Consider the following 26,625-nt stretch of genomic DNA (forward strand, 5'->3'; position numbering starts at 1 on the left):
ATTCTTTAGTTTTGTACAGCCCTCTTTCCTTTTACCGTTGTCCATGTTGCACTTAATACTAATTTCTATTCCCTTCTTACTCTTATATACTATCCTTCTCACCATTGCACCTTTCTGAACATTACCTCACATGAATTTAGAATACTGTGAATAAGACTCTGCTCCTGAAAGTCCTGCTAGCAGCTTGTGATGCCTGCAAACCTGAATGGCTGTGAATCCTGTCTGACTTCTAAGAAGTCCAGACCCCAGAGAGTGTAAGTGTCATACCACACTCTTACAACCTCCACTTTAAAACAATCATTTTTGTCAATTGTATCATCTTGTAAATACGCTTATTCCCTGTAGGTCAACAGAAGCTAAAGGTTATTCAAACTGTGGTCTTTATTATTTCCAGAGAGTAATAGTTGATTTAATATAATGGGTTCTCAAAAAATGATTTTAAAACACCTGACCATTAACTATGCATACATGCATGGTCATTGTGTTACGGTATAAAGGAGCAATGTGCAAGAAAAGAGCTTATACTTCAGAGAGAAAATAAATTTTAGGAACACAGTTCAAGAACAACAGCCAAAGAGTATAAGGAAGTATACCTCTTGTCCATGAATTTGTCTAACCCCTTTTTGAACCACCTGATGCTATCTGCCTTCTGGGGAAGCAAGCTCCTGAAGGTCTCCAATGACCCTGTAAAGCAGGACTTCTCTCTCTTTTGAATCAATCACTGATTAACTTCAACAAGTGCCTCATATTCCTCATTCAGGGGGATCTAGCAAACAACAGTTCCACATTCAGCCTCTGCCCGCCTTTGTGATTCCGCAAACTTCAAACATATCCTACCCCTGCCCTCCCCTCCCCAGAGTGAAGAGTCTTTAAGTCCCTGCTCATAAAGCAGTTGCAGGATCCCCTTGATCTCTTTACCATTCAAGTTCTGGGAAAGCCGTAGAAGAAGAAAACCCCTAGAAAGTATTTTCGAACTTCCAACTGAAAATGTTTGCCCAGCTCCATACTGCTATTCTTCTACTGAGGCAAGGTACCAGAGAGAGTAGAGAATTAATGGCAACAAAGTCAGAAGTAAAAGTCCACTACTAGAATACAGGGGTACAACTACCATCAAAGTCCCTTTCTGCTTAGCAGATGCTTCTAAACCATAGATCATAGGAACCTAGATTATCATTTTTACAGCTACAGAGACTGAAGCTTAAATTCCTATCGTTTCTTGAGAACATTACTCACTGAAATTCATAATTAATCCAAAATAATTGTGAGGAAAACAAACAGGTCAAAACTCAGACATTTTTTAGATCAGAAAATTAAGCACATTTTCATAACCATCTATGTGTTATCCTGAATATGTTTGAACCACTCTTTCTGGTTCATATTCAGGCAATGCTTTCATGACATAAAAAGCACTACTGCCATTCCGCAACAGAAAGGAGGACATCACTTTCCTGGGTGGGAAATGCATTTAAAGTGTTACTGTGCTCTCCTACTGTCTGAAGGGGACAGGAAACATGGGAGAGGCTCCAGCTTGGATACACACACAAAAAAGCAGGCAAAATATAGCCTTTCATAACCATGTTTTAAAGAAAGCCTAAATTGATCTTACTACCTTCAACAGCACGTGCAAATCTACTCTGAAAATAAAATATGACCTTAAGAAAAAAATGAAGAAATGACACTTGCTTCCCATGCTGATAAAATTTCAAGTATCACATACCAGATAAAATAAAATCAAATTATTTTATAGTTTAGTCTGAGCCTATGACTCTCAAGTGAATAGAAATTTGGTGACACTCGTGTATTTAAAAATAGAAGTATTTTGCCAAGTAAACAGTTCAATCATTCTGTTCGCACAGAGAGAAACATTTTATTGCTTTTTACCCCTTCATTGTTTACTAAAGAAAAACATCTCTTCATTTTAGTCAAGAATGCTTCTGTTCCAGAGAACAAAGCCTTCATTTGGGTTTCTCTAATCTTTATGGTGTTTGCAAGTTGGTGTCAAAAATGTTAGTCAAGGCATGCTGTGTTACAGGTCTATGGGGCAAAAGCAGTCACAAGAGACTTTCCACCCAAGTTAGGAGACCACATTACCATTCTACTTCCTGTGGAAGTCACAGTTGTATCAACATCCTGCTGTTTTGTTTGTATTTAACTTGGGATATGACTCTACACTCTCAGCATGAATCCTGCAATTAAATGAAAGCAGTCCACAGGTTACTAAAAAACAGTCTAGTGTTCTACATTCAAAATGTAACAATTTTTGAGACAATCAACTTGCTATCAATTCACTGAACACATTTATGGTATACAATTCTAAAGCTGAAACAAGCCAAAATAATAATTATAACAACAAAAAAAAAAAAAGTAACCTACTTTCTGAAAAATATTTTTTCTCCACAGCTATTTATACACTAGTCTGTTATCTAACCTATTAAGTAAAAATATGTTATTTTAAATAATTAATGTGAGAGAAATTATCATAACTTTCACCAAATATAGACTGTAATAGTCTAAGATATCCGACTCTGGTATATTTGGTTAAAATTCAATTCAAAGAGTATTTTTTAGTGTCATGTATCCACTATTATTAATTTAGCCTAGAACTATCTGCAAAGTAGGTGGTGACTTGTTTTAGGGTAATTCTTCAATACAACAGCATTAAAAAAAAAAAAAAAAAAGCATAAGCAAAGCAATTTTGCCCACTTTTTTTTTTTTTAGTAAAAACACCTCAGTTTCTAGTGTAGGCAAGAGAAGGTTATCTGCCTCCTTGCTCTTCTTACTGAAAAGAAAAAAAGAAAACACAAAAAAGACTGCATAACCAGTAACACAGAAAGCAGACAGCGTCTGTAGAGAAGCTATCATTTTAAGTGCTTTTAAAGAGGGAGTTCCAAGCAATTTCAAAGGATAGTTCCAAACTCAAATCACCTTGCCAATTTCTCCTCCCTTGCTACATTATTTTCCTCATCTTTGCTGCTATGGAAGATCCCAAAAAACAAAGATAACGTAATGACTGTATGCAAGAAGAGACCCTACATTTTCACCGGGGATTTTCCAGTTGATGAGTCTCAGGCTTCTGGCCTATGTATGCACTGAACAGGTGAATTGCCTACACAATGACTCCAAATGTTCCAGGTGTGCTGGATTTACTGCTCACACAGCAACTTCAGAAGAGGTTTTGACCATAGCTGTACCCCCAGTGATGAGGAAGAAATCACTGTCCTATGGGTTACTGAACCTCTTGGATTGAACTAGGACATAATTATGCAAAAACTCCCCGAGTTCCTTTCCCTACCCAAGTACCAGCCTGAGATGGTAATGGATGGAAACAGTAATAGGAGAAGGTAAGGCAGGGACATGAGCTGATTCATCCAGGTGCTGGAAGCATGTCTACGTTCTATGAACATGCAAGAGCTGCAGCTCCTGCTGTGCTACTACACAGATGTGAAATCGCCACCTTCTACTTTGGGTAAAATTTATAGATGGAAAGGTGGGAGGATGCCTGGGGAAAACCGGATGAACGGTAAACTTCCGTATACTTCTGCCACTAATATTCCATAAAATATTTTTACTTTCTTACAAACTATGACTATCTAGTTTTGCATATTACAGTCTTCCCCTTAGGCTGTGATCCCTGACTTCCAGAATTCATTCAATGTCCCTCTTCATCCCTGTGATGTCTGCAGAAAGCCCACTTGAAGCCATTTTTATGCATCCATGGTACAATTTCCTGCACTAAAAGGGAGGAAGGGACCAGTCAGACAATGTTACAGACAGTCTTGCTTTGATTCACTTCCCTGCAACAAGTTTCCTACTTGCTCTGTGCAGCTGCTCCTACCCAGTTCCTTAAACCAAAGCGACCCAGAGTACGGTCTTGCACCCGAGACTGGCACCTAGTGGCAAATGGCACTGCCCAGTCCTTTTTTGGCAGATCAGCTGAACAACCAGCCCAGGAGGTAAAAGTGCAGTTTGGATTCAGCACTTCTGCAAAGAGTGGCAGCTGGTAGGACTGAATGCATGGTGGAAAAAACATGTTATCCTCTTCTTCCCACAAATATTTCGTCCTTGACTATACACAGGTGCTGTTAAATGAATAAAGTAAACATATGAAAAAACAGAGATAAGCAATATTCATTTATTATTTTCAGTGAAAAAAATGGTGAACATTCTTAAACAAAGGAAGGAATGTTTCATTTTATACTGACACTATAAGAAAATTTACTGGAAAATCTAATTTAAAAAATAAACTTTCTTTTTTTGACAGCACAGCAACATTCTATCTTTGTTATTGAATTAAAGGACAAGTAGCTGGTTATTTTATTAGGAGATCTTTAATGCTGCATTTGAAGTAATCGGATTTATTCCACAATAGGGAATATATGTTTTTTTCTTCTGAAAATTCGTAGTGAATTTCAGGGCAAAGTTGCTTCCAGCAAAACTGGTTTAGCAATACTCACAGGTGACAGCATGAACTTCATCAAAGGCAAGGAAATTACCCCACCTTTCAGACTCTTGGCAAGAATTTCATTCAGGTTGCTCTGAAAACTTCAGTGTACTAAGTTGACTGTTAAAGGAAATGCTCAGTAATTACAGTCGGAGCTCAAAAATTAGGAATTCATTGGTCTTCAAGACAAAACATGAAGTTCAGTTTTTTGCAAATATTTGGAGATTAAGCTTTGGAGATTACTGCTAAGTGTGCCTTTTTTGTCACCTGTAACTAAGTTAATGAAGGGTCATAGAATGAATGCAAAACCACAAAGACGTCTTCTTTTTCTAAATCTTAAATTTAAACATTGCTAATTAAAGTGTAGAAAGTGAATTTAAGGGATTTTTAACCAAGAAAACCCCAAGTTTTTGTAACAAAGTTGGGGATTTTTATTTTAATTTCAGTGTTTGCAGCTAGAAGATGAAATGCATATAATTTAAAAGTTGAACTTAACAAAAAAGGTGATGATAACTTTTATGTCTTCTCTTTCACATGGCATTAAACTTCCTTCTATGACTATTGGCTCTCCAGGTCAAACTTTATTATCTTTCAAAGGGAAAACAATTTTCACTATTTCTAAAAAGATTACCTATTCCATATAGTAAGATCCACATTCCATAAGTAAGTGTTTTTATATAAAAATACTCATCCACCTATACAGCTATCTAATTTTGTTGGAGGCGGGTTTCAGAGTTTTGTAAGGATCCACCATACAGGAAAGGACACTCTATATGAAAGCATTTTGGATGCTCTGTAGTCATGAAAGCATGTTCAACAAATATGACACTTCTGAAACATCTGAAAAAAGAAAAAACCCACCTCATAACAGATCACAAGTTTCTACCTTCCAGCTCTTTGTATTACGAAATGAATAGGCTTTCCTAGAAAACGAAGTTCTCAGTAGGCTCTGTTCCTTCTTGTAGACACTCAGAAAACAAAAACATCTTGGAAAGAGTAGTTTACATATATATATTTCTAACAACCAATTTTTAATTTCAGGCCAACTAAAACATTTCTGTTGATGATAAACCTTTTTTTTTAAGCATCAAAATGGCTTTTGACATACTACACAACAGATTTTTTTTTTTTTTAAAACAATCAGTTATTAAGATATAAGCTTATTGATTTTATTTTGCTTGGAGGTATAATGAGCATAAAGTATTAAGACAATTAGGTAACATGATGGATTTGAACACATGGTGCATTTTGCTGTTAACATGAATGCGTAACTTCCATTAATGTCAGTATGAGTTATGCATACACTGTGCAAAAAAAAAAAGACGACCATAAGAAAAATGTTTCCTCCAGAACTAAAACAGTAATATTTTTATAGACATTTGGGGGAGGGAACCTTATATTTAGAAAGTACAATACACATGCAAATCTTTCTCCAAACTTTAACACTTAGAAATTCTTTAGAGTAAATCTCATGTTTTCACATATTTGCATCAAGATAAGAGGAACTTGATGTTTATCTCCTTCCATCCAACTAACTTTCCTTTAGAGTACTTATGCAGTTCCCAGTTCAAAAAGACAAACCAGACAATGAATAAGATTAAGCTGCTATCCACTTTTATTCTAAACTTCCTTAAATAACTGAATTTATATAGGGACATGTAATGACAACCGAAGAAATTACCTAAAACTGACAACCGATTGCAGCCAGTAAATTAAAATGGATCTTGGCAATGTCAGCCAGATGGGCCTAGAATGCAGAGTTATGTTTGGAACTTGAACATAATATAAGCATAGGAAATCATCATGAATGTTCTTAAACACACACTGCATGCCTATTTAACTGGAAGCTAGCAGCCAAGAACTGTAATCACTCAGTATTGAATACTAAAATGATAAATAAAAGTTATGGTCAATGCTGCCAATTAATAAATTACCCTAAAATATACAGGAAGTAAAAATGATTATGTAAATCTGTCATTATTCTCACTATTTGTGCTCTCTGTTTAGTAATATTTTGCCATGTGACTTTATATATATTGTTTTGTTCTCAAAGAAACAGATCAAGGCACTACACAGAAAATAAATGACTACATGAAAAATGGTTGTTCTGAACATCTAGGTTATTGTAGGTGAATCAATATTTACACATTTTAAAAAAGCATATAAATTCAATACATCACATAATACTGCAATTCATATGCGTTTCCAATTTTCTGTATAGATATACACCTCATTAAAGTCAAAAGCAGAAGTTTTTTCTAATTTTACTGGGAACATTCATGGTTACATCAGTGTTTCTTCAGCTATGTTACACAGCAGCCATTATTAAAATCTACTTTTATACAACTGTAGTAAGCGTATGTGGCCATTTGCCACTTTGTATTGTTTACAGCACTATTTTTCTGATTATGTACCTCCCTTTAAAATGTAAGGATAACTACAACAACTTAGCTAAAGCTAAATATGTCTTAAATGGTTTTGTTTTTCTTTTTCTCTCGCAATAAAATAGTTTGGAAATTATAACTGAGGATTTTATTTGTTGAACATTAATTATACACTTACCAACCTAGACAAGTCATAATAGCATCAGCCCTTTTTGGCAAATGCCATTTTTAAAGACATTTTAGAGCCTTAATATGCTGTAATTACAGATATTTTCCTTTATCATGTGTAGAAAGTTAGATTTAATTACAGGTCTATCTTCCTTTGCCAGTTCTGTACACATATATGGTAATAATGTGAACACAGATCTGTATTTGTATCTGTTGTTGTTTTTAACCCACTAAATTCAATAAACTTTGCACCATTCACAAGGTTTATAAACCTCTCTTTGCATTTGCCAATAACAGGAACTCCAACACACAATTGTCACTGAAGGACAGGGCCTTAAATCCTCTGTTTTTCATGGAAGTTACACTACACTGATATTTTACTTGCATGTAACAAATGACAGCTTTCAAAAAAATTCTCATATCAATTGTTAAGTAATGAAATGGCTTGTAAAATGAACACTCTTGCTTTTTATATTTTAAAAGGAATTTAGGTCCTACAACTATTGAAAGACCTTATATATAGACCAAAAAAAAAAAAAAAGTTGAAAAAAAAAACTCTTGAGAAAAAAATTATCTAGAAATAGAGAAATCAATGTACTTACTTCATTTCTAGAATTTCTTCAAGCTGTTTTCTCCTCTCTATTCTTAGGTTAGCCAGATGTGCTTCCTTCTCAGCCAAAGACTGCTGTGTTGAGGCAAGACGGGCTTTGGTAGAATCTAATTCTTGTCTAGTCTTTTCCAATGCATTCATCAGCTCTTCTACCTAAAAGGAGGAGAACTTTTTAAGCTCTATATTAAGCTTAATGAGTAAATCTTAAATCTATGTAAATACAGAAGAAAAAAAATCCACACACAAAAGGAATTATTTTAAGTAAAAGGCTGTTGAAATCCATTCCTATTTTAGAAACTAACAACCAAAGTTAAATACAAATAATAATAATAATAATAATAATAACAACATTTCCATCTAGTAATAAGTAACATTTATACAAACCAGAACAAATACAGATTGCCAGAAATTTATTTAACCTGGAACGCTGCCACATAGAGACACAATTTATAAAAATATAAATGGTGCAGAAAATATTTGTAATTCAGGGTGTTGGTAACCCATCACAATACTAATTTCAGAAATTTTACATGCAGATAATAGATATGTACTTTAATATAAAAACTTAGCATGGTCATCCACATATTTTTCATCAGAAAATGCACATCCTTCTGCGCTGGAACAGGTTGCCTATGGAAGCTGTAGACTCTCCAAATCTTGACTGAATGAAACCTAGAGAATCTGATCACACTTTGAAGTTATCCCTGCTTTGAGAAGACATTTAGACTGCGTCGCCTCCAGTGGTCCCTTCTAACCCAAACTATTCCCTGGTTCTGAACTTTAAATGTCTGTTATTGCTCTAATAACAACCAAGTTACTTTTCTCATGACAACTATGAGAATCTCTGAAGTATAGAATACAGGAAAGTCGCGTGATCCAACTGTTTCTTTAGCATTGGTAAACATCAACTGAATTTAGGGTAAATTACTTGCAGGAATTCAGAAAAACTTCCTGTTTTCAGAAAAAAATATTTAGAAGTAAAAAAGCGTTTGCTATGCTGTATTAAATTATTTGAAGAACAAACTGAAGAGCAGAGATGACTACATATGTCACCTGTCTAGAAGCAGAAAAATCACTTGTGGGATGAATCACAGAACCAATGGGGGACAAATAGTTTCTGGTAAACAGGACACTTTAGTACGCTTTCCCACTACTCTTAACAAATGTTCAAATGATAGTTTACTTGAAGAGCTGCAAATAAACAACAGATTTCATTTACTTGTATAAGGTACAGTGATTTAAATAATGAATACTGTATTTCCTGTATTTTCTTTTTTTTTTTTTTTAACCTCCTTTGCCCAAATATTAACATTTTATAAATTAGCCAACACTTCAGGAAGAACATCTAAATAACAAGAAATAGGAGAGAGGAAGAAAACTGGAACATATCCAGTTGTTCATGTTATACAAGTCATTGTAAAGTGTTCATTTCTGCTGGTGTACTGAAAAGTCTAACAAAACTCAGCTGTGGTCATATAATCAACGTGTCTACAGGGAAAGTAAGATGTTTTCCCCCAAGCCAATGCTTAATTGTTGTTTGTTGTTGTTATCTAAGATCTACTAACATGCAATCAGTGTCTATAAACCACTTATTTTTGTTTCAAGCTGAACACTCATGGCTTTGCTTGCCTCCCATATAACAAGTTCAACAAAGCAAAATTAATAGTATCATCTCCATGAAATGAGAGATTATAATGAGCAGGACACGCACCCTGTTTGAATATGATACACAAATTGCTTATCCCTTCTACACAAGCTGCATCTGCATCTTTACAAACACTGTAAAAAGATCAATGGAATACTAGGGCACATCTGATACCCTTCAGTGCCTAACAACTTGAATTAAAGCTCAATTCACACTTGAGAAAAAGGGGAAAAACATGGGAAAATAATAATAATAATAGCAATAATAAAAACCAGGAGATAGAAATTTCTTAAAAATATACTCAATTTCTAATATATAACAACTGATACTTCATTTCCTATCTCCTATTCCTATCCTATTTCATGTTCCTACAAGAACACAAATCTGTGCTGTTTCCAAGAAGGAGAAGTCTCAACTACTAATAGTCTTATCCTTGTGGTTTTTAAAACACACAGTTTCTACTGAACTTATAACTGCTTATCTGCTGCTCCAGGCTGATAGTTAATTTTGGGTAGCATACATTAACAGAAACAGTAGTGAGGATTCAAGACTGCAAAGTCATTCACTCATACAGCCTCTTGCTTCAAGAGAGTGCCTTTAAACACCAAGTCACTCTACACTTGGAGATGCGAGTGTAAAATGGCAGAACAGTACCAGTTCCATATCTTTAGTACAACTGCCCTCCTTTTCCTGCAGATTCAGCTGAGTTTATTATTTAACCTGTTGACTGACTGAATGCTCACCTAATTTCTGATATATCACATCAGCTGTATTTTAAAATATTTATGGAAATTAAAGACTTCAGAAAAACAAAGCTGTGGGTTTGTTAATGTATACTAATAACATACTTATACATTACCAGAGAAAAGAGATCAAAATTTGAAAGAAAAAAAAAAACTTTAAAAATTTAAATATGAAAACTTTTTCAAACCACAAATCATTAACACATGAAGACTTGAAAGTTATACTTCCATTTACACTTTCAACACAGTATTTGCCAGCTAGTTCTTCCTCCAGTTTTTGAATATGACCCAAGTTCTGAGATACGTTTTCTTAGTTAGCTGTCTTACCAAAATCTAGAGCAGAATTGAAATGGCAGACATTGGTAGAAGAAAATGATTTTTCAATTTTTTTCTTTAATCAGGTATTTTATTATGAAATCAAAATATGTGAGTGCTGATGTAGACACACAATCATCTTCATATAATTATAGAGCTGTAGCACATAACACAATGGATAAATAAACATTGATGGTAGTTTTATTTAGATATAAAAGTCTAGTTGGAAAAAAAAGGCAGTGTAAAACAAACCAAATTCTTAATGCAAGCACATATTTTCTTCTTTGATATTAGAATTAAAACGATAGCAGAAAATATTAAAGGTGAACATTGATTTACTATCTCCTCATACAACTTGGAGGAACAGAGATGAATCCAGTACTACAAGGGTAAAATTTTACCTTTCCGACCTACGGCAAAATGCTTCTTTCTAGGGAATTTAGTTGTACTGCATCTACAAAATTCTGTGCACCCTTGAATCCTTTCTTCTCCAAAATGCTGGTACCATCCTGCCTCCAGAGTTGTTTTTTCTGCTTGTTTTGGTTTCTCCACTGTCCAGATATTGAACTGAGTCCCCTGTTGATGCATCAGTTTCACATATTAACATACTTTTCTCAATGTTGTCTGAAGGATCGAGATAAACTGTATCGATTATTATATTTGTTACCTGTATTGCCTCATCCAGGCCTTTTCCTTCAAAATTAAGGCATCTATTCTACCTAAATTAACACACAGGCCTCCTTACAACGTTTATTTATACAGAAGTACAGAAAGCGTCTCAGCTTAATTGCCGAGGATCAGCACCGTGTTCCGGATGCATGCAGCATCTTCAAGACCTTCAGGTGTTGCCGTCCCCGGGTGGGCCCTGCTGGTGGTGCCCTCCCGCAGCATCCATCTCTGCCTTGCAGCGACACCTTTCGGGCAGCTGGCAGGAACACCTCCGACTTCCCGTCGGTCTGCTCCTCAGCCAGCCGGCCTGAGACCCTGCTCATTTTTCCCCACCGTATCTGGTAGTTTAACTGTTTCTGGGCACAAACCTTGTCATTTTAGATATCAGCTTAAGAACGAATAAGAATTCATGTTTTAAAAGAGTTTACTGTGATAGCCTCGATGAATACAAAGTTCTTCGCTATTGAATGCTCTATGCCCTGAATATAATTGTAGGGATTTTTTTATTATTATTATTATTATTATTTTTTGTGCAAGACAATGGCTTCTTTTTATCCTTTGCACTTTCAAATAAAAGCCATTTTACTTTCAGAAAGCCTGACATCAGCACTTCAAGGGTTTTAATAAAATCAGTACCAGAATTTGTTTACATTTCAGAATGGCAGAAAACCACCAAACCAAACTATTACAATTCTTTCTTAATTTTGAGTCCATTCTAAATGAACACTTGCTACTTCTTCTGCAGTTTCACATCTTCAAGTCCCATCAGTACACACATCACTTTCACACCAAGATAATAAAAGAAAAAGAAATTAACGTGGCTGAAGTATACATCTGCATTACCAGATTCTGTAAATTAAAGAAGGTTAGAGTTCAAATGAATGACAGTTTATTAAAAATGCCCTGGAGCATTCTTAATTCCAGATTGGATTCGGCTCAGCACAACTCATGCTAACATAATACTGTTCCAGTTTGTGGGAATAAGGAGGGCGAGGGACAACTGCATGTTTTCTCAGTTCAAGTATAGTGTATTTCTGCAGAATGACAAAAAGCTGTCAGCTCGGCAGCAATCAAGGTTCAAGAGGTGGGCACTTCATTTTAACAATGATATTAGTTATAAATACAAGAGTTTGGGATTTCCTTTACTGACTTGTTCACGTATCAGTAGCTATACAAAAGCTGGATGCCTACTTTAATTTGAAACCTAACCTCATGTTAGCACACGTTGATTATTTATTAATTTTACAGAGTAAAATTCATATTCGTATCTCCTACTATTTAGTTCTAGCTTCATCACTTTTCTTTAATGCAACAATATTAACTATTATGGATAATTAGAAAAAAAAAAAGTGTAACGAGTTCATCCAGTATGAATTTATGTGAGTTCCATTTTTATAATAAAAATTCAGTGGGGAAAAAAAAAAAAGTTGTTTTCAAAGGTCCTTCCTTTTTCCATTTGCTAAGGAAATGCTTTATGCTTTTTTTTTTCCTCTAAGTTACACACTATATAAACTTCAGTTATCTCTAGTTCTGTGAAGATTAATATTTTTTTTTCCTCTTCATGATTAAGCATGAGATTGAAAAAAAAAAAAAAAAGGAGAGATTAGATTAGATTCCTTAAAGTTTCTCTATGTGGCTTTCATATGAAATTATTCTGTCACTGGACTAAAAGGACATTGGTAACACAGTCAGTGATGTGGGAAAACAGATAAAAACCTGGATTTGTACGCATAAGTAGCCACATACCAGCTCTTCTGACTCAGGCAGCAGACTTCAGCTTTTTGCACGAATGGCTTGCCAGTGCTTCACATAGTGAAGGATGCGTGCCAGCCATCCTGCTCAGAACTTCTCTATCTCATGACCAACTCAATTACAGACACACAGATCCAACACAAGTCATGTGGACTTACTGGTCTTATCCTGCTACGTGGTTTGAAAATACCTTGTTCCTTTGCGTTCCTAATGGGAATTTCTCCAGTGTACAACAGTCTAACTAGTTTCATTACAAAGGTGCATTTCACAAAAGGGAACAGACATAGTTAAGTGTTACACTGAGTTTTGCAAGACATGGAAATAAGTTCACTACCATGCTCCCTTCTGCTTTCTTCTCTTCCCATTTGTTATCCATAGTGAAATTCCTCACCTCAGACTTCTTCTATCACAGTTTTTAAACCCAGAAAACAGGTCTAACAAAAACAATATAGTTAGGGAGACTGATGTTCCTGAACTTTTTCTTTCAAATCAAGAAATAAGTCACATATTAGAGTCTCACTATTTTGGATATTGACAGAAAAGAAGAAAGAAATCATACTCGTGAATGTATATACACTTTAAAATAAACATTTTGATGAAGGATTTGACAGGAAAGTAAGCACAAGTTTTATAAAATTTAGGATAATAGTTCATTTTCATTTCCTGTTTTTTTTTGTTTTGTTTTTATCATAAGTAGAGCCCAATGCAGTGGGAGTATGACAAATTACGAGATGTGCCGAAAAAGCAACCCTCATTAAATGCTTTGCCATCTCCATAGGAACAGAACAGCAAAATTATCAAGTGGGATGCCATGCTGCCATATTTGAAATCAGAACCTTACTGAGATTACTACATAAAGTAGCATTTAAAATACTTTAACCCTTTTGCTAAGTCTTATGTTAACAATATATGAGGCTTAGTTTTCTAAGATAAGGAAGGACAGTATAGATACAGGACAAATGGGGGACTTCAACTTCCCAGACATATCCTGGAAACACAACACAGCCCAGAGAAAGCAGTCTAGGAGGTTTCTGGAGAGTGTGGAAGATAGCTTCCTGACGCAGCTGGTTAGAGAGCCTACCAGGGGAGGTGCCCCCTAGACCTTCTGTTCACAGTGACGGACTGGTGGTAGATGTGGTGGTCGGGAGCTGTCTTGGGCAGAGTGACCACGAAATGGTTCAGTTCTCTATTCTTGGCGAAGTCAGGAAGGGGACCAGTAAAACCGCTGTCTTGGACTTCCGGAGGGCTGACTTTGAGCTGTTCAGGACACTGGTTGGCAGAGTCCCTTGGGAGGTGGTTCTGAAGGGCAAAGGAGCCCAGGAAGGCTGGGCACTCTTTAAGAAGGAAATCTTAACGGCTCAGGAGCGGTCCATCCCCACATGCCCAAAGACGAGCCAGCATGGAAGAAGACTGGCCTGGCTGAACAGAGAGTTGTGGCTCAAGCTTAGGAGAAAAAAGAGGGTTTATAATCTTTGGAAAAGAGGGCGGGCTACTCAGGAGGACTATAAGGATGTTGTGAGGCTGTGCAGGGACAAAATTAGAAAGGCCAAAGCTCATCTGGAGCTCAATCTGGCTACTGCCGTTAAAGATAACAAAAAAACATATTTACAAATACATCAACACAAAAAGGAGGACTAAGGAGAATCTCCATCCTTTACTGGATGTGGGTGGAAACTTAGTTACAAAAGATGAGGAAAAGGCTGAGATGCTCAATGCCTTCTTTGCCTCAGTCTTTAGCGGCAAGACCAGTTGTTCTCTGGATACCCAGTACCCTGAGCTGGTGGAAGGGGATGGGGAACAGGATGTGGCCCTCACTATCCACGAGGAAATGGTTGGCGACCTGCTACAGCACTTGGATGTACGCACGTCGATGGGGCTGGATGGGATCCACCCGAGGGTACTGAGAGAACTGGCGGAGGAGCTGGCCAAGCTGCTTTCCATCATTTATTGGCAGTCCTGGCTATCAGGGGAGGTCCCAGTTGACTGGCGGCTAGCAAACGTGACGCCCATCTACAAGAAGGGCCGGAGGGTAGACCCGGGGAACTATAGGCCTGTTAGTTTGACCTCAGTGCCAGGGAAGCTCATGGAGCAGATTATCTTGAGTGTCATCACGCGGCACTTGCAGGGCAACCAGGCGATCAGGCCCAGTCAGCATGGGTTTATGAAAGGCAGGTCCTGCTTGACAAACCTGATCTCCTTCTATGACCAAGTGACGCGCTTGGTGGATGAGGGGAAGGCTGTGGATGTGATCTACCTTGACTTCAGTAAGGCTTTTGACACCGTTTCCCACAACATTCTCCTCGAGAAACTGGCTGCTCGTGGCTTGGACTGGCGTACGCTTTGTTGGGTTAAAAACTGGCTGGATGGCCAGGCCCAAAGAGTTGTGGTGAATGGAGCCAAATCCAGTTGGAGGCCAGTTACTAGTGGAGTCCCCCAGGTCTCAGTACTGGGGCCAGTCCTCTTTAATATCTTTATTGATGACCTGGATGAGGGGATCGAGTGCACCCTCAGTAAGTTTGCAGATGACACCAAGTTAGGTGCGTGTGTCGATCTGCTCGAGGGAAGGAAGGCTCTGCAGGAGGATCTGGATAAGCTGGACCAATGGGCTGAGGTCAACTGTATGAAGTTCAACAAGGCCAAGTGCCGGGTCCTGCATCTGGGGCGTAACAACCCCAAGCAGCGCTACTGGCTGGGAGATGAGTGGTTGGAAAGCTGCCGGGCAGAGAAGGACCTGGGAGTACTGGTTGATAGGCAGCTGAATATGAGCCAGCAGTGTGCTCAGGTGGCCAAGAAGGCCAACAGCATCCTGGCTTGTATAAGAAGCAGTGTGGCCAGCAGGTCTAGGGAGGTGATTGTCCCCCTGTACTCGGCTCTGGTGAGGCCGCACCTCGAGTACTGTGTTCAGTTTTGGGCCCCTCGCTACAAGAAGGACATGGAGGTGCTCGAGAGAGTCCAGAGAAGGGCAACAAAGCTGGTGAGGGGTCTGGAGAACAAGTCTTACGAGGAGCGGCTGAGGGAGCTGGGGTTGTTTAGCCTGGAGAAGAGGAGGCTCAGGGGAGACCTCATCGCTCTCTATAGGTACCTTAAAGGAGGCTGTAGAGAGGTGGGGGTTGGTCTATTCTCCCACATGCGTGGTGACAGGATGAGGGGGAATGTGATAAAGTTGCGCCAGGGGAGGTTTAGGTTGGATGTAGGTTGGATGTTAGGAAGAACTTCTTTACTGAAAGGGTTGTTAGGCATTGGAATGGACTGCCCAGGGAGGTGGTTGAGTCGCCATCCCTGGAGGTCTTTAAAAGACGTTTAGATGTAGCCCTTAGTGATATGGTTTAGTGGAGGTCTTGTTAGTGTTAGGACAGAGGTTGGACTAGATGATCTTGGAGGTCTCTTCCAACCTAGACAATTCTGTGATTCTGTGAAACTTCTCACCTAGACTTGGTAGGGACCACAGTCAGGAGAAGAAGGTACCTTAGTTCCCATAGTTTTTCTTTACTTGCAGTCCCATGGTGGCTACCTGTCATGTTCACTGGTATCAGTGCAGAATTATGATAGAGATATATTTCCACCCGTGCATAAAATATTCTAGAATTAAGTGGATTCCCCTAGATTAAAAGAAATACATATCCTAATTAAAAAGATTAATAGCGTAGCAGTCTACTATGTTAATGTGAGATTCTGCAAGACAGTTCTGGGAAATGTATTGAAATGATTAACTTTCTTGATACTGCCAGTAAAAATTTCCATCATTTTTTATTCTAAACCTCATTAGTTTTTTATTCTAAACCTCAGCTGTTCACAATGACCATGTAGGATAACAACATACTTCTTGGATTCATTATCTGGTCTTCCGATTAAGATAATGATTTCACCTATAATTAAAAAACATACTTAAAATCTTTTGAAAATATTTGTAATAATCAGCTAAATATAATAATAATCAATTATAAGAGCCAAATATAAAAAAACCAAAAGCAAAGAGATTTGTATATACATATAATTGCATATATATTGTTTAAATTAACGTTATTTATACCATCATTTTCATTTGATTTAATCTTTGTGCTCTAGTGTTATGTTTCTTCAAGTGCAACCACAGCAGCAAAATGTGAATGTGACCTCCTGCAAAACTGAAAAAGGATGGGCAAAGTTGCAGGATACCCCTTGCAGATGCAGCTGGAACAATTTACCCCAAATGAGAGCTTCTCCATTAGCAGCAAAATACAATTATATGCTGGAGTAGTTACTATAACATTCTGATTTTGCTATGCTATATAATTAGAAGTAAACCCCACACCATGTCAATAAAGATACAGTATCCAAAGTGCTGCATGAATCAGTCAAAAAATGTCCTTTGTCCAAGGTAAACTTCACGCTGGCAAGGCCTAACTCACCGTCGGCCTCATTCAACTCTAGAAGTCATCCAGACATGCGCTGTAATGGAAACAAGACCAGGCACCTGAGCAATTGTGCAACTCCACTTCGTACAAAAACAGAAGCATCTTTTTATATTTTTTTCATTTGATTTGAAAAATAGTATCATAGAATATCCTGAATTGGAAGGGACCCATAAGGATCATCGAATAAAACTCCTGGTACCACACAGGTCTACCCAAAAATTCAGAACATATGACTAAGAGCACAGGCCAAATGCTTCTTAAACTCCAACAGGCTTGGCGCAGTGACTACGTCCCTGGGGAGCCTGTTCCAGTGCACGACAACCCTCTCAGTGAAGAGCCTCTTCCTGATATCCAGCCTGAACCTCCCCTGTCGCAGCTTGACACCATTTCCTTGGGTCCTATCGCTGGTCACTAAAGAGAACAGATCAGTGCCTACCCCTCCACTCCCCCTTGTGAGGAAGCTGTAGGCTGCGATGAGGCCTCCCCTCAGCCTCCTCTTTTCCAGGCTGAACAGGCCTATTGACCTCAGCTGCTCCCCGTACGTCTTCCCCTCTAGGCCCTTCACCATCTTTGTAGCCCTTTTCTGGACACTCTCCAATAGTTTCACATCCTTTTTGTACTGTGTTGCCCAGAACTGCACACAGTACTCGAGTTGAGGCCACACCCATGCAGAGTAGAGTGGGACAATCACTTCCCTCGACCAACTAGTAATGCCGTGCTTGATGCACCCCAGGATATGGTTGTCCCTCCTGGCTGCCAGGGCACACTGCTGGCTCATATTCATATTTCATGGCCATATCTAATTAGTTTCTTCTCTCTCACCAAGCTTCATTTCAGCAAATCTGTTTTAAATGGCTGGTGGCTTCAGTTCTGCTCAAACTTACACTTGTTCGATACCATGTGACCCTAATTACAAAAGTCGTATTAATGGTGCTTTATAGTTGTGCAAATGAACAGATTCAGATGTTATATGTTGAAAAATTACAGAGCTCAACATAGTGTTTCCAGAAGTATTATATATATATATAGGTAATTGAATTAGCTATTGAACGTATGTTCAATATGGACACTCAGTTGTCCAACAGGATATTGTATGTGGAAGAGAACTCTTACAGACTGAAGACAATTACGCTGTGTGATTTCAGTGTTGAGTCTTTTTAGATAAAGCATGCAAGTAGAGCAGAGCAACTCTTTAGCTGGTGTTAAAGTACAGCGCTGTCAGACTGGCCTCTCTGGTTAATGTCAATAGCACTGCGTATAAAAGGTGACTAAAGTGTGTACAAATGTTGATCTTTGGAGAAGGCATGCCTAGAATCATACACACATCTACTATTTCATCCACCAGGTCAACTTCAGGGAGAGAAGGCAAATTGGAAGTTTTCTTGCCAAAAGTTAATTCTTAGCACACTTGTTAGGTTACACTGCACAAAGCTACTTCCCCCATGCTTTTAATCCATAATCCCAATATACTATTAGAGTTAGAAATGCTTCTCCCTTAGAGCATTTCTAAAGGCAGCAGGGATTCACATGGCATGTGTAAAGTCTTACTGCAAACACACAGTTTATGTACGTAAGTTTCTCCACACACTACAGCATGGTTACATATTGTAAGAAAGCATGCAAGAGTTAAAGTGAAAATGTTATAGTATGAAAACGCTTGGATAATTTCACATGAGAAATCTCAGAAAATAAGGTTTCCTATCCACTTTTAGTACAAGATAAGTAACATTAATATGCAGCAAGAGAAATAAAAAGATTTTGCACTTGGTAACAGGGTATAGCTTCTGTACCAAGGAAATTTGATACCATCTTTAGTACAGTGACATTTAACACAGAGTTCACATGAGCACTAAATGCCCGAGCAAGCTGTATCTGCACTCTTCTTTTAATGCAGATAATCTTTTCCTGTTTACTTAATTCTATGGCATTTTTACTATAAACTTATTTATGCAATATTTTATAGGCTTGGCACACCTACAAAGGTCACAGTGACTTGGATGTGCTACATGCTTTAAACCTAAAATAAAGTGATTGCTATTGTAGATAATGCAATATTCCCTACATAAATAACTTTAAGCAAAGTCATGGGATAGCTATACATTAGAGAGCCAAGTTCTCTCTCTGGCACATGCATTTGCAAATCACTCCTATCAAGAAAAAAAAATAATACTTATAATAAAGGTATAGTAATCGGTAGTTTAGTTACATCCTCATTCAAATTTACCTACAGCCATGGGAGAAGTACAGAAGAACTCATGGAACAGGATCACAAACGATTCACTAATTTAATTATTTTAGCCACGATATGCACATTATCAACACAAATTTACCAGTATGGGTTCTGTCTCTATATGTCAAATACATTGAACCTAAGACCTAAATATATATATATCCGTTGTATCTAATTTCAGGTACTTTTCTCTGTTGGCAGGGAAAAAGGTTCCATAGAAAGTAATCTTTCTAGAAAAAAGAAATAGAAAAAAAAAGTAGAAAACAAACAAACATAAAATAAAAACTGCTCTGGAGGGTCAGCTCAGGAAGAGACTAGTCAATAGGATCAAAATTGAAGTGCTTATGATTCTGTCCAGGATAGGATAGACCATAGCACAATGTGAGGAAGCCTGCGGTGGCCAACAAAATGTCTGGTAACTGGACTCCATTATTAACACATGATAAGCTAGGAATGATCACATGACAGAGCAAAAATATCAACCCAGAATTTGTCAAAAGGAATTCCCCTCCATGACGGCAGTTCACAATGAGCATGTCAGATTTTCAGAGCGCTAAATAGAAGTCTTACCCAAATGGGAGCTCCTTGTTCATGACCCTACCCTCATTCCTAATACACAGTAACAAGCTTACTGGATAAATCAGCTTTGGGTCACTGTGGCCTTCCCTCTATCAACACCCTAGAGAGTTCTCCATGGGAGGAAGGAGCAGTGCCAGAGAAGCAGGATGCTGAACTGAATTCATCAACAGACTCAGGAAACATTACTTTTGCAAAAAGGGAGCCAGATGTGAAAGCGGTTGCACAGCCTGTTGCTTCCCAGAGCAGGGCTGCCAGCAGCCAGCAGAAGCCATGAAGGCAGTAACAGACCCCCCAGGCACCTTCGTGATGCTGCAGGCACTCCAGCTCCAGAAGAAGCCATGCAGCAACTGAGCAGATCCTTACACATGCACACACAGCATGCAACACTGCAGAATTACAACACTGCAGAGAGACAGAATGTGCAGAATTACACACACACACACACAGCATGCAGAAATTAAACTATGTAGAAATGGCTCTCTATGATTACACAGAAGGGAGAAGAAAATCAGGTCGGAGAGAGAACACTGGCAAGGGCAGGAAGGTAGCCCAAGGAATACTGTCCTTTAGAAACTGCAAACTTCTCCTCGATCATTATCTGAAGAAAGGAAGGAAAAGCAAAGGGCCTTTATAACAATGGTTTTACTCCATGCTAGCTCCTGAAAAGAGTTCATCTCCATCTGTTTATTAAAGACAGCAGTAGCTAACAATAAATAAAATTATTGGAAACGACAAAGATGTTGAATCACAGAACTTGCTCGTTTCTGGCTTACTGGAAAGCTTTCACAGACTATCACTGAACCAAAACAAGGTTTCATGAACATACCCAGATAAAGAAAAGCTGGCACAAATTATTGTATAACCTACAGAGAAAGCAAAGATTTAAATCCTGCCATATCAGTTTGTGAGACATTGGCCCAGGTATAAAGATGCAAATGCTGTAAGTCAAAGTTCTAGCACTAAGCCTTTCCATTTGTTTTCCCTCATGCCGTTAATGATACACCAGCAAAACACACATTTGGCAATGCATTTCTGCTGACCAGTAGATTCTGTTTTGCTAGACTGAATAAAAGGGGAGGACGGGAAGATTGTCATAGTTCCACCCCTATTCATCTTGCCAATTTAATAATCCACCAGGTACTAGGAAATAATAGTAAAAAGTCCATTCTAGACCCTTCTGGTTTTTGAGGGAGTAAGTATCACTGAGGTGCCTCTAGCAAGCTCACAGAATTTGCTGAACCAACTCTTCCAATTCATCTTCCCAACCTGCTGGTCTAGGTCATACTAGAAATTTTCTCCTTATTACTCTTGGAGTTCCAAATTCTGCTCAGTAGTCACTCAACTAAATGGTACTTATGGTCTTTCCCTTTTTATCTTCTCAGCCCAAAGATGTGGCAGCTGAAATAGTCTAACAAATCTTCCCTGCAGAAGGTGATTTATTTCCCAACTATTATCTCCTAGTTATTGCTCAGCCTCTTTGTAGGCACAACAACTGGACCAAGGCAGCTTTTCTCATTTAACAATTACAAGCAGTTTTTGACTTCTATTAGAACAGATACTGAAGAAATATTGAAGAATAACAGCTGTCTATATAGAACTTTCATGCTTCTTAAATTGCATTATATTAACAGGAACCCTTGTGAAAGGCAGTCTCACTAGATACAAGAATTTTATTTACAGCTACGAAGAAAGTTTCACTATGGATAAAGTAATAGTCAGTTTCAAATATGAAAAGAGAGACTGCACTCTTGACCTGACCTGGGCAATGATAATAATAGTCCTATGAAATTTCATAAAGATTTTACTACTGTTAATTACTTTTGTATGAACATTATTTAGATAACACAGCAAATGGATGTTTATATAAAATCCTAAGTTTTATACAGCTATAAATATTTTTATTTTTTTTAGGCAAAATATATTAGGCAGATTTTGATGAGAACAATAAGATATTTTTTTTATCAGATGAAAAAAGAAAAGTAGTGACAAGGTCTGTGATTAACATGAGCTGACTTTTATTCCTCAACTGAATGTTTGTTTTCCTTCTTATTCTCTCAAGCCCTTTACACCACATGAAGCAAAAAGCAGGAGACTATAAACAGAAAACATGCACATAAGCAAGCTGGTATTATTCACTCTGTTTCCAGGCAAAATATATCATCATTAAAAAGGCAAGCTAAGTCACAGGACTTACAAAACTTACAGTAGGGAAGCTTAAACTGACCTTGATGTATGTAAACTAGATCAATGGGAACTGCATTTTGGATCTGCTTAACCTTTCATATAAACTATGACCCCTTGCCACAGTTCATATTCTGTGTAGTAATCCTCGTCAATGTGAGGTTGTTCCATTAGGACACGTCTTTTATTAAGACTCTCATCCCAAGACAGATTTGGTTTCAGAGGACAGATATGACTGTCCATATCACATTGTACATTTGATATTGTATCAAATACATCATTGTATTTTTCAAGATCTAGAGCCTTTATACAAGGAACACAATTCCATGAGCCATGATACATTAAAACTATATTAGAGTGCATTTATGAACATGCATATTTACATAGAACATTATAAACCAATGCATTAATTTTTTGCAACTTTGTACAAGCCTTTTGTCCCACAAACAAACTTTACCACAGTAATTGCTGTTGTACACTAGTTAAGTTCTTTAAAGAATCAAATTTGTATTTTACCTGTGCAGGTAAAACTTGCAAATCTAAAAAAAAAAATCTCAGAAGTATAATGTAGTAACTGAGCCATTATGCACTCACTATGAATTAAACAGTTTTTTTAAAGCAGAAGAGCATTTCAACCTATTCCAAGGCTCTTGATACTGAAACATGATTCTTTAATGATTAAATTATACTTACTGTTCCAGATGGACTATTCAGTCCATTAGCTCCAGTACATCTCACAGTAAATGAAACTTCTCGAGCATCTGATCTGTATTATAAGCAAAAACCTCAATGACGTATTGACATGTTTTAAGAGATCTCACCTCCAAAATATTAACGAAAGTAAAACTTACTCTTTCTTCCAAAGCATAATGAAAGTAGAAACACCAAGAATATAACTGTTGTGCTTACAACATGCAAAGCCATAGTTAGAAAACTGCCTATGACTGTTAGAATTATGACTCCTGTGTTAAGTATACAGGACTTTAAAAAGCAAGCTATATAGTTATTTAGCTATTTTATTCTTCATATGCAAATATTACTTGAAATGTTTGGGAAAGAGGATAGTCTAAATATAATATACTTCTAGTGGAAAAAGCATTTGCTTCATTTAGTCCTCAAGCACTGCTGATGGCAGAACGAGATTGGAATGTGCAGATAATTCACAAAATCACAGCATCACAGAATCGTCTAGGTTGGAAGAGACCTCCAAGATCATCTAGTCCAACCTCTGCCCTAACACTAACAAGTCCTACACTAAACCATATCACTAAGGGCTACATCTAAACGTCTTTTAAAGGATGAATAACTGGTATCCTACTGTAGGCATTATGAATATAGTGCCTCTCACGGTACTTCATGTAATGTTATAAAACATGCCACCTCAAGAAGAGGGAAAATTAGCCATTACAAGAGTAACCCTCATTATTATAAATCTAAAGTAACATATGGTAATAGAAATAATAAAAACTATTAATCTACTTCTCTCTTGTAATACTACATAAGCAAAAGTATGTCATATTCAAAAACCCCGAATTACTGGCAAAGAACGTTAAAATATAAAAGAAATTATATATAAAAGAAAAAAGAATATCTGCTTTTCCAAGATAGTATCGGTAGTATCTGTCTCTCCTTTACTTAAGTAGAGTTAGCAGTTAAGCTGCCAAAAGGAGGCCCAGAAGGTAAAAGATTTCCCAAACCGAGTAACATAAGTTTCCTGGAAAGAAGATTCAAACTCCTTATCTTAAAGGACAACAACCTCCCTCCCTGCCACTGCTTCCCCCTTTCTCCAAATAGTTTTTCAAAGGAAAGAAAAAAAAAAAGAAAATGTCCATTATATCCTCTGTCAAGAGGATATATTCTGCTCCCACTTACTGCCATAGGCAGGGTAGAAACAGTATCATTAGTACTGATAGAAATCCACTATTATTTTAACTCAGAGTTGCATTTATAAACTAAAACCATGCTAATATTCCCAGTAAAGGCTTATAAGTTAGAAGCCCACATGGTCCCAAATTCACTGTAATATCTTAAATAAGAGTCTTGAAAAAACAAAGAACTGAACCAAAGGTAAGAGCATTGTTGTCTTTAACAGCAAAGTCAACTCAGAAATAAACACAACTGTTCATGAGAAAGATATTAGAAGCAGTAAATTTTCTGGTGATGAGTGGTCTTAGGTGTATAATTTATGTGTGCAAACACTCACTGGTGGTGTGACCAGAAACACACATATCATGGAATGAAAAAGAAGAAAAAGTAGGAAAAAGTAGAAGATGTGGATATATGCTCTACTAGACTGATAAATATAACTAGCAAACTTATATGAAAGACCAGATTGTGACATATTTTCACAAAAGCAAAAACAAAAACAAACATTGTTGATTCAAGAATGAAAGTTGGCAGGAAGCTGCCATTAGGTTCTCTGTAGTTTACACTATATTTTTTTCTTCCAGACACTGCCAGTGGGAGGTTTTATAGGATAATGATATACTGAGAAACTTATGACAAGCATGTCCAAACAAAGTAAAACATATTTTTCACAAAACAGTAAACTCTGATAGCTTAAATCCATGGAGCCAGAGGTAGCCTGAAAAATAATTATAGCAGAATTGTTAACTTGTAAAACCTGTTTAAGGTATTTAAGTATTCTTGACTTTTTTCCAGAAAATATTGTTATAGCAGGAAGTTACTTAAAAAAAAAAAAAAGTTGAAATAGGAAAGGAGTTAGTCATACAAGAATGCTGAATAGTAATATGTTTAACAGCTTGATGACAGCAAAAAAATAGACAAATATCACAACTGGCGTCAATTAAAAAAAGTTTCTGGCATATTAAACAGAATTTTAAAGGACCGAGTAGGTATAAAACTTGATCAGTCTTTTATTCCTAAAAGTTGTCCTTTCTGAGTTATACTTAGAGTTTGTCAGCAAAATAGCACACAAGTGTTTGAGTATATTTAAAGGAGTTGTGTAAATGGAGGTTATGACAGTCATGAGTTCAGTCGCTTCAGCAACTTTTATCATACAACCGTACAATTAATTCCTGAAGTACCAAAACCCCCTAAAATATGTAAAGCCCATTTCACATCTTAGAACAAGTTTAGCTAACTAAGCATTTATAGAATAATAATGTAAATAAAAAATCTAAAGAAGAACCAAAAATATATTTTTAAAAAACAATATGGGCATGAAAGATCAAAATATTGTCAACAGAAGGTTTTTTGTTTGTTTAATTCTTTTCTTTGTATTAAAATACAGTCTTGACCCAACAAAATTTCTCAGTTTGAACCTGCTAGAGCTGCAGAGGTGATTTAGGTAAAAAGGCCAAATTTACCTAAATCTTACCTCCCGACACTTTCAGATAGGGAAGATGAAGTACGAAACCTTTCTCTGGCTATACATATCTGTACCATAGTCTGAGTATTAACTACCATCTGAGCACTGGTGTATGATAGAAAGGTAGGTGCTGAGTATGTGCAGTATGATTTTTCTCCTAATATGTGGAGTTCTTTAATCTCCCGTAAAGGGAGTTTGAATAATCTAAAAGGGAGATTAAATAAAAATAAATATCTTTAATCTCCCCTAAAGGGAGATTAAATAGAACATAGAGACCAACACATAGCTTTCCCAATAGAAATACAATTGAATTGTCAGAAGGTTGTCTTGAGAGGGCAAAACTAATCTCCTAGCACCTTTACATTGCACATCTAGTCACAAGTAGGTATTTATTTATTTTCTTCCATGATCCCAACTAAGGACAAAATGAACAGGTTCAGCCTTACCCAGACACAACAGGTCTGCTGTCTTCCACCTGGTTCATAATTGCTTTCAGAAATAAGGCTAACAAGAAGCTAGAATATGGGACAGACTAATAATCTAAATGTGATAGATGTAAAGTATTACCAGGATCAGAGATTATTTGAGCAAATTAACTATACTTTTCAGCTACTCTTTTCATACATAGTCCTGACTATACTGATGGCCTGACACTTGCATTCCAAGTGTATCATTCAAAGTTTAGTCCATAAATTCTCTGGTCATTTTCTGTTGTTGCTGAAGTACTTCTTTAAATACATATCGACTAATCTATGGTTTCATACATCAAGTAGACTATTTTTCATATACAGACTTAAATCTGGCTTTAAAAACCGTACGATGAATTGTAAAAACAGTTTAAAGTTATGATTGGCTGATAAAGTGAAACTCTACTCCATTTCACTTGGATTAGTGTGCAGCTGGAAGATATAAATTCTGTGTGAGAAACAGTACATTTTTTAATGCTCTTTGAATTATCATGTTTTTGCAAAGTGAAAGACAACTGGTTTCATATGCAGGTAAGAAATATTGGCATAAAGAATGTTATTTGATTTTAACTGAGTCATGTTGCCAGAATGCATGAAACAGCTGCAAGAGCTGAGTATCTGCCTGAGGCTACAACTGTATTTCCCTCATCGTTTACCACCTGTCTGTGCTAAAGTTACTGGATGCTGGTAGATACCAAACCCCACTGGGATCTTTA

At 37.1% G+C, this 26,625-nt stretch overlaps 1 protein-coding gene across 31 annotated transcripts in view; it reads right to left on the reverse strand.

Annotated features, from left to right (window-relative positions):
• The window catches only part of ERC2 (ELKS/RAB6-interacting/CAST family member 2), a 522,744-nt gene that overhangs the window by 219,953 nt on the left and 276,166 nt on the right, over positions 1 to 26,625 (reverse strand). For 30 of the 31 annotated variants that reach the window (XR_013955471.1, XR_013955472.1, XR_013955473.1 and 27 more), the window contains one exon: positions 7,596 to 7,756. Coding sequence is in view for 25 of the 31 variants with exons in the window: in XM_080605891.1 (XP_080462017.1) it covers positions 7,596 to 7,756 (161 nt within the window). In the remaining 6 variants the exon portion in view is untranslated. Of the gene's footprint in view, positions 1 to 5,484; positions 5,746 to 7,595; positions 7,757 to 26,625 lie in introns of those variants that run through there. The other variant, XM_080605890.1, reaches the window with a different exon arrangement.

The sequence above is a fragment of the Anser brachyrhynchus genome (assembly GCF_964034855.1).
Source record: "Anser brachyrhynchus genome assembly, chromosome: 10".
Classification (NCBI taxonomy): domain Eukaryota; kingdom Metazoa; phylum Chordata; class Aves; order Anseriformes; family Anatidae; genus Anser; species Anser brachyrhynchus.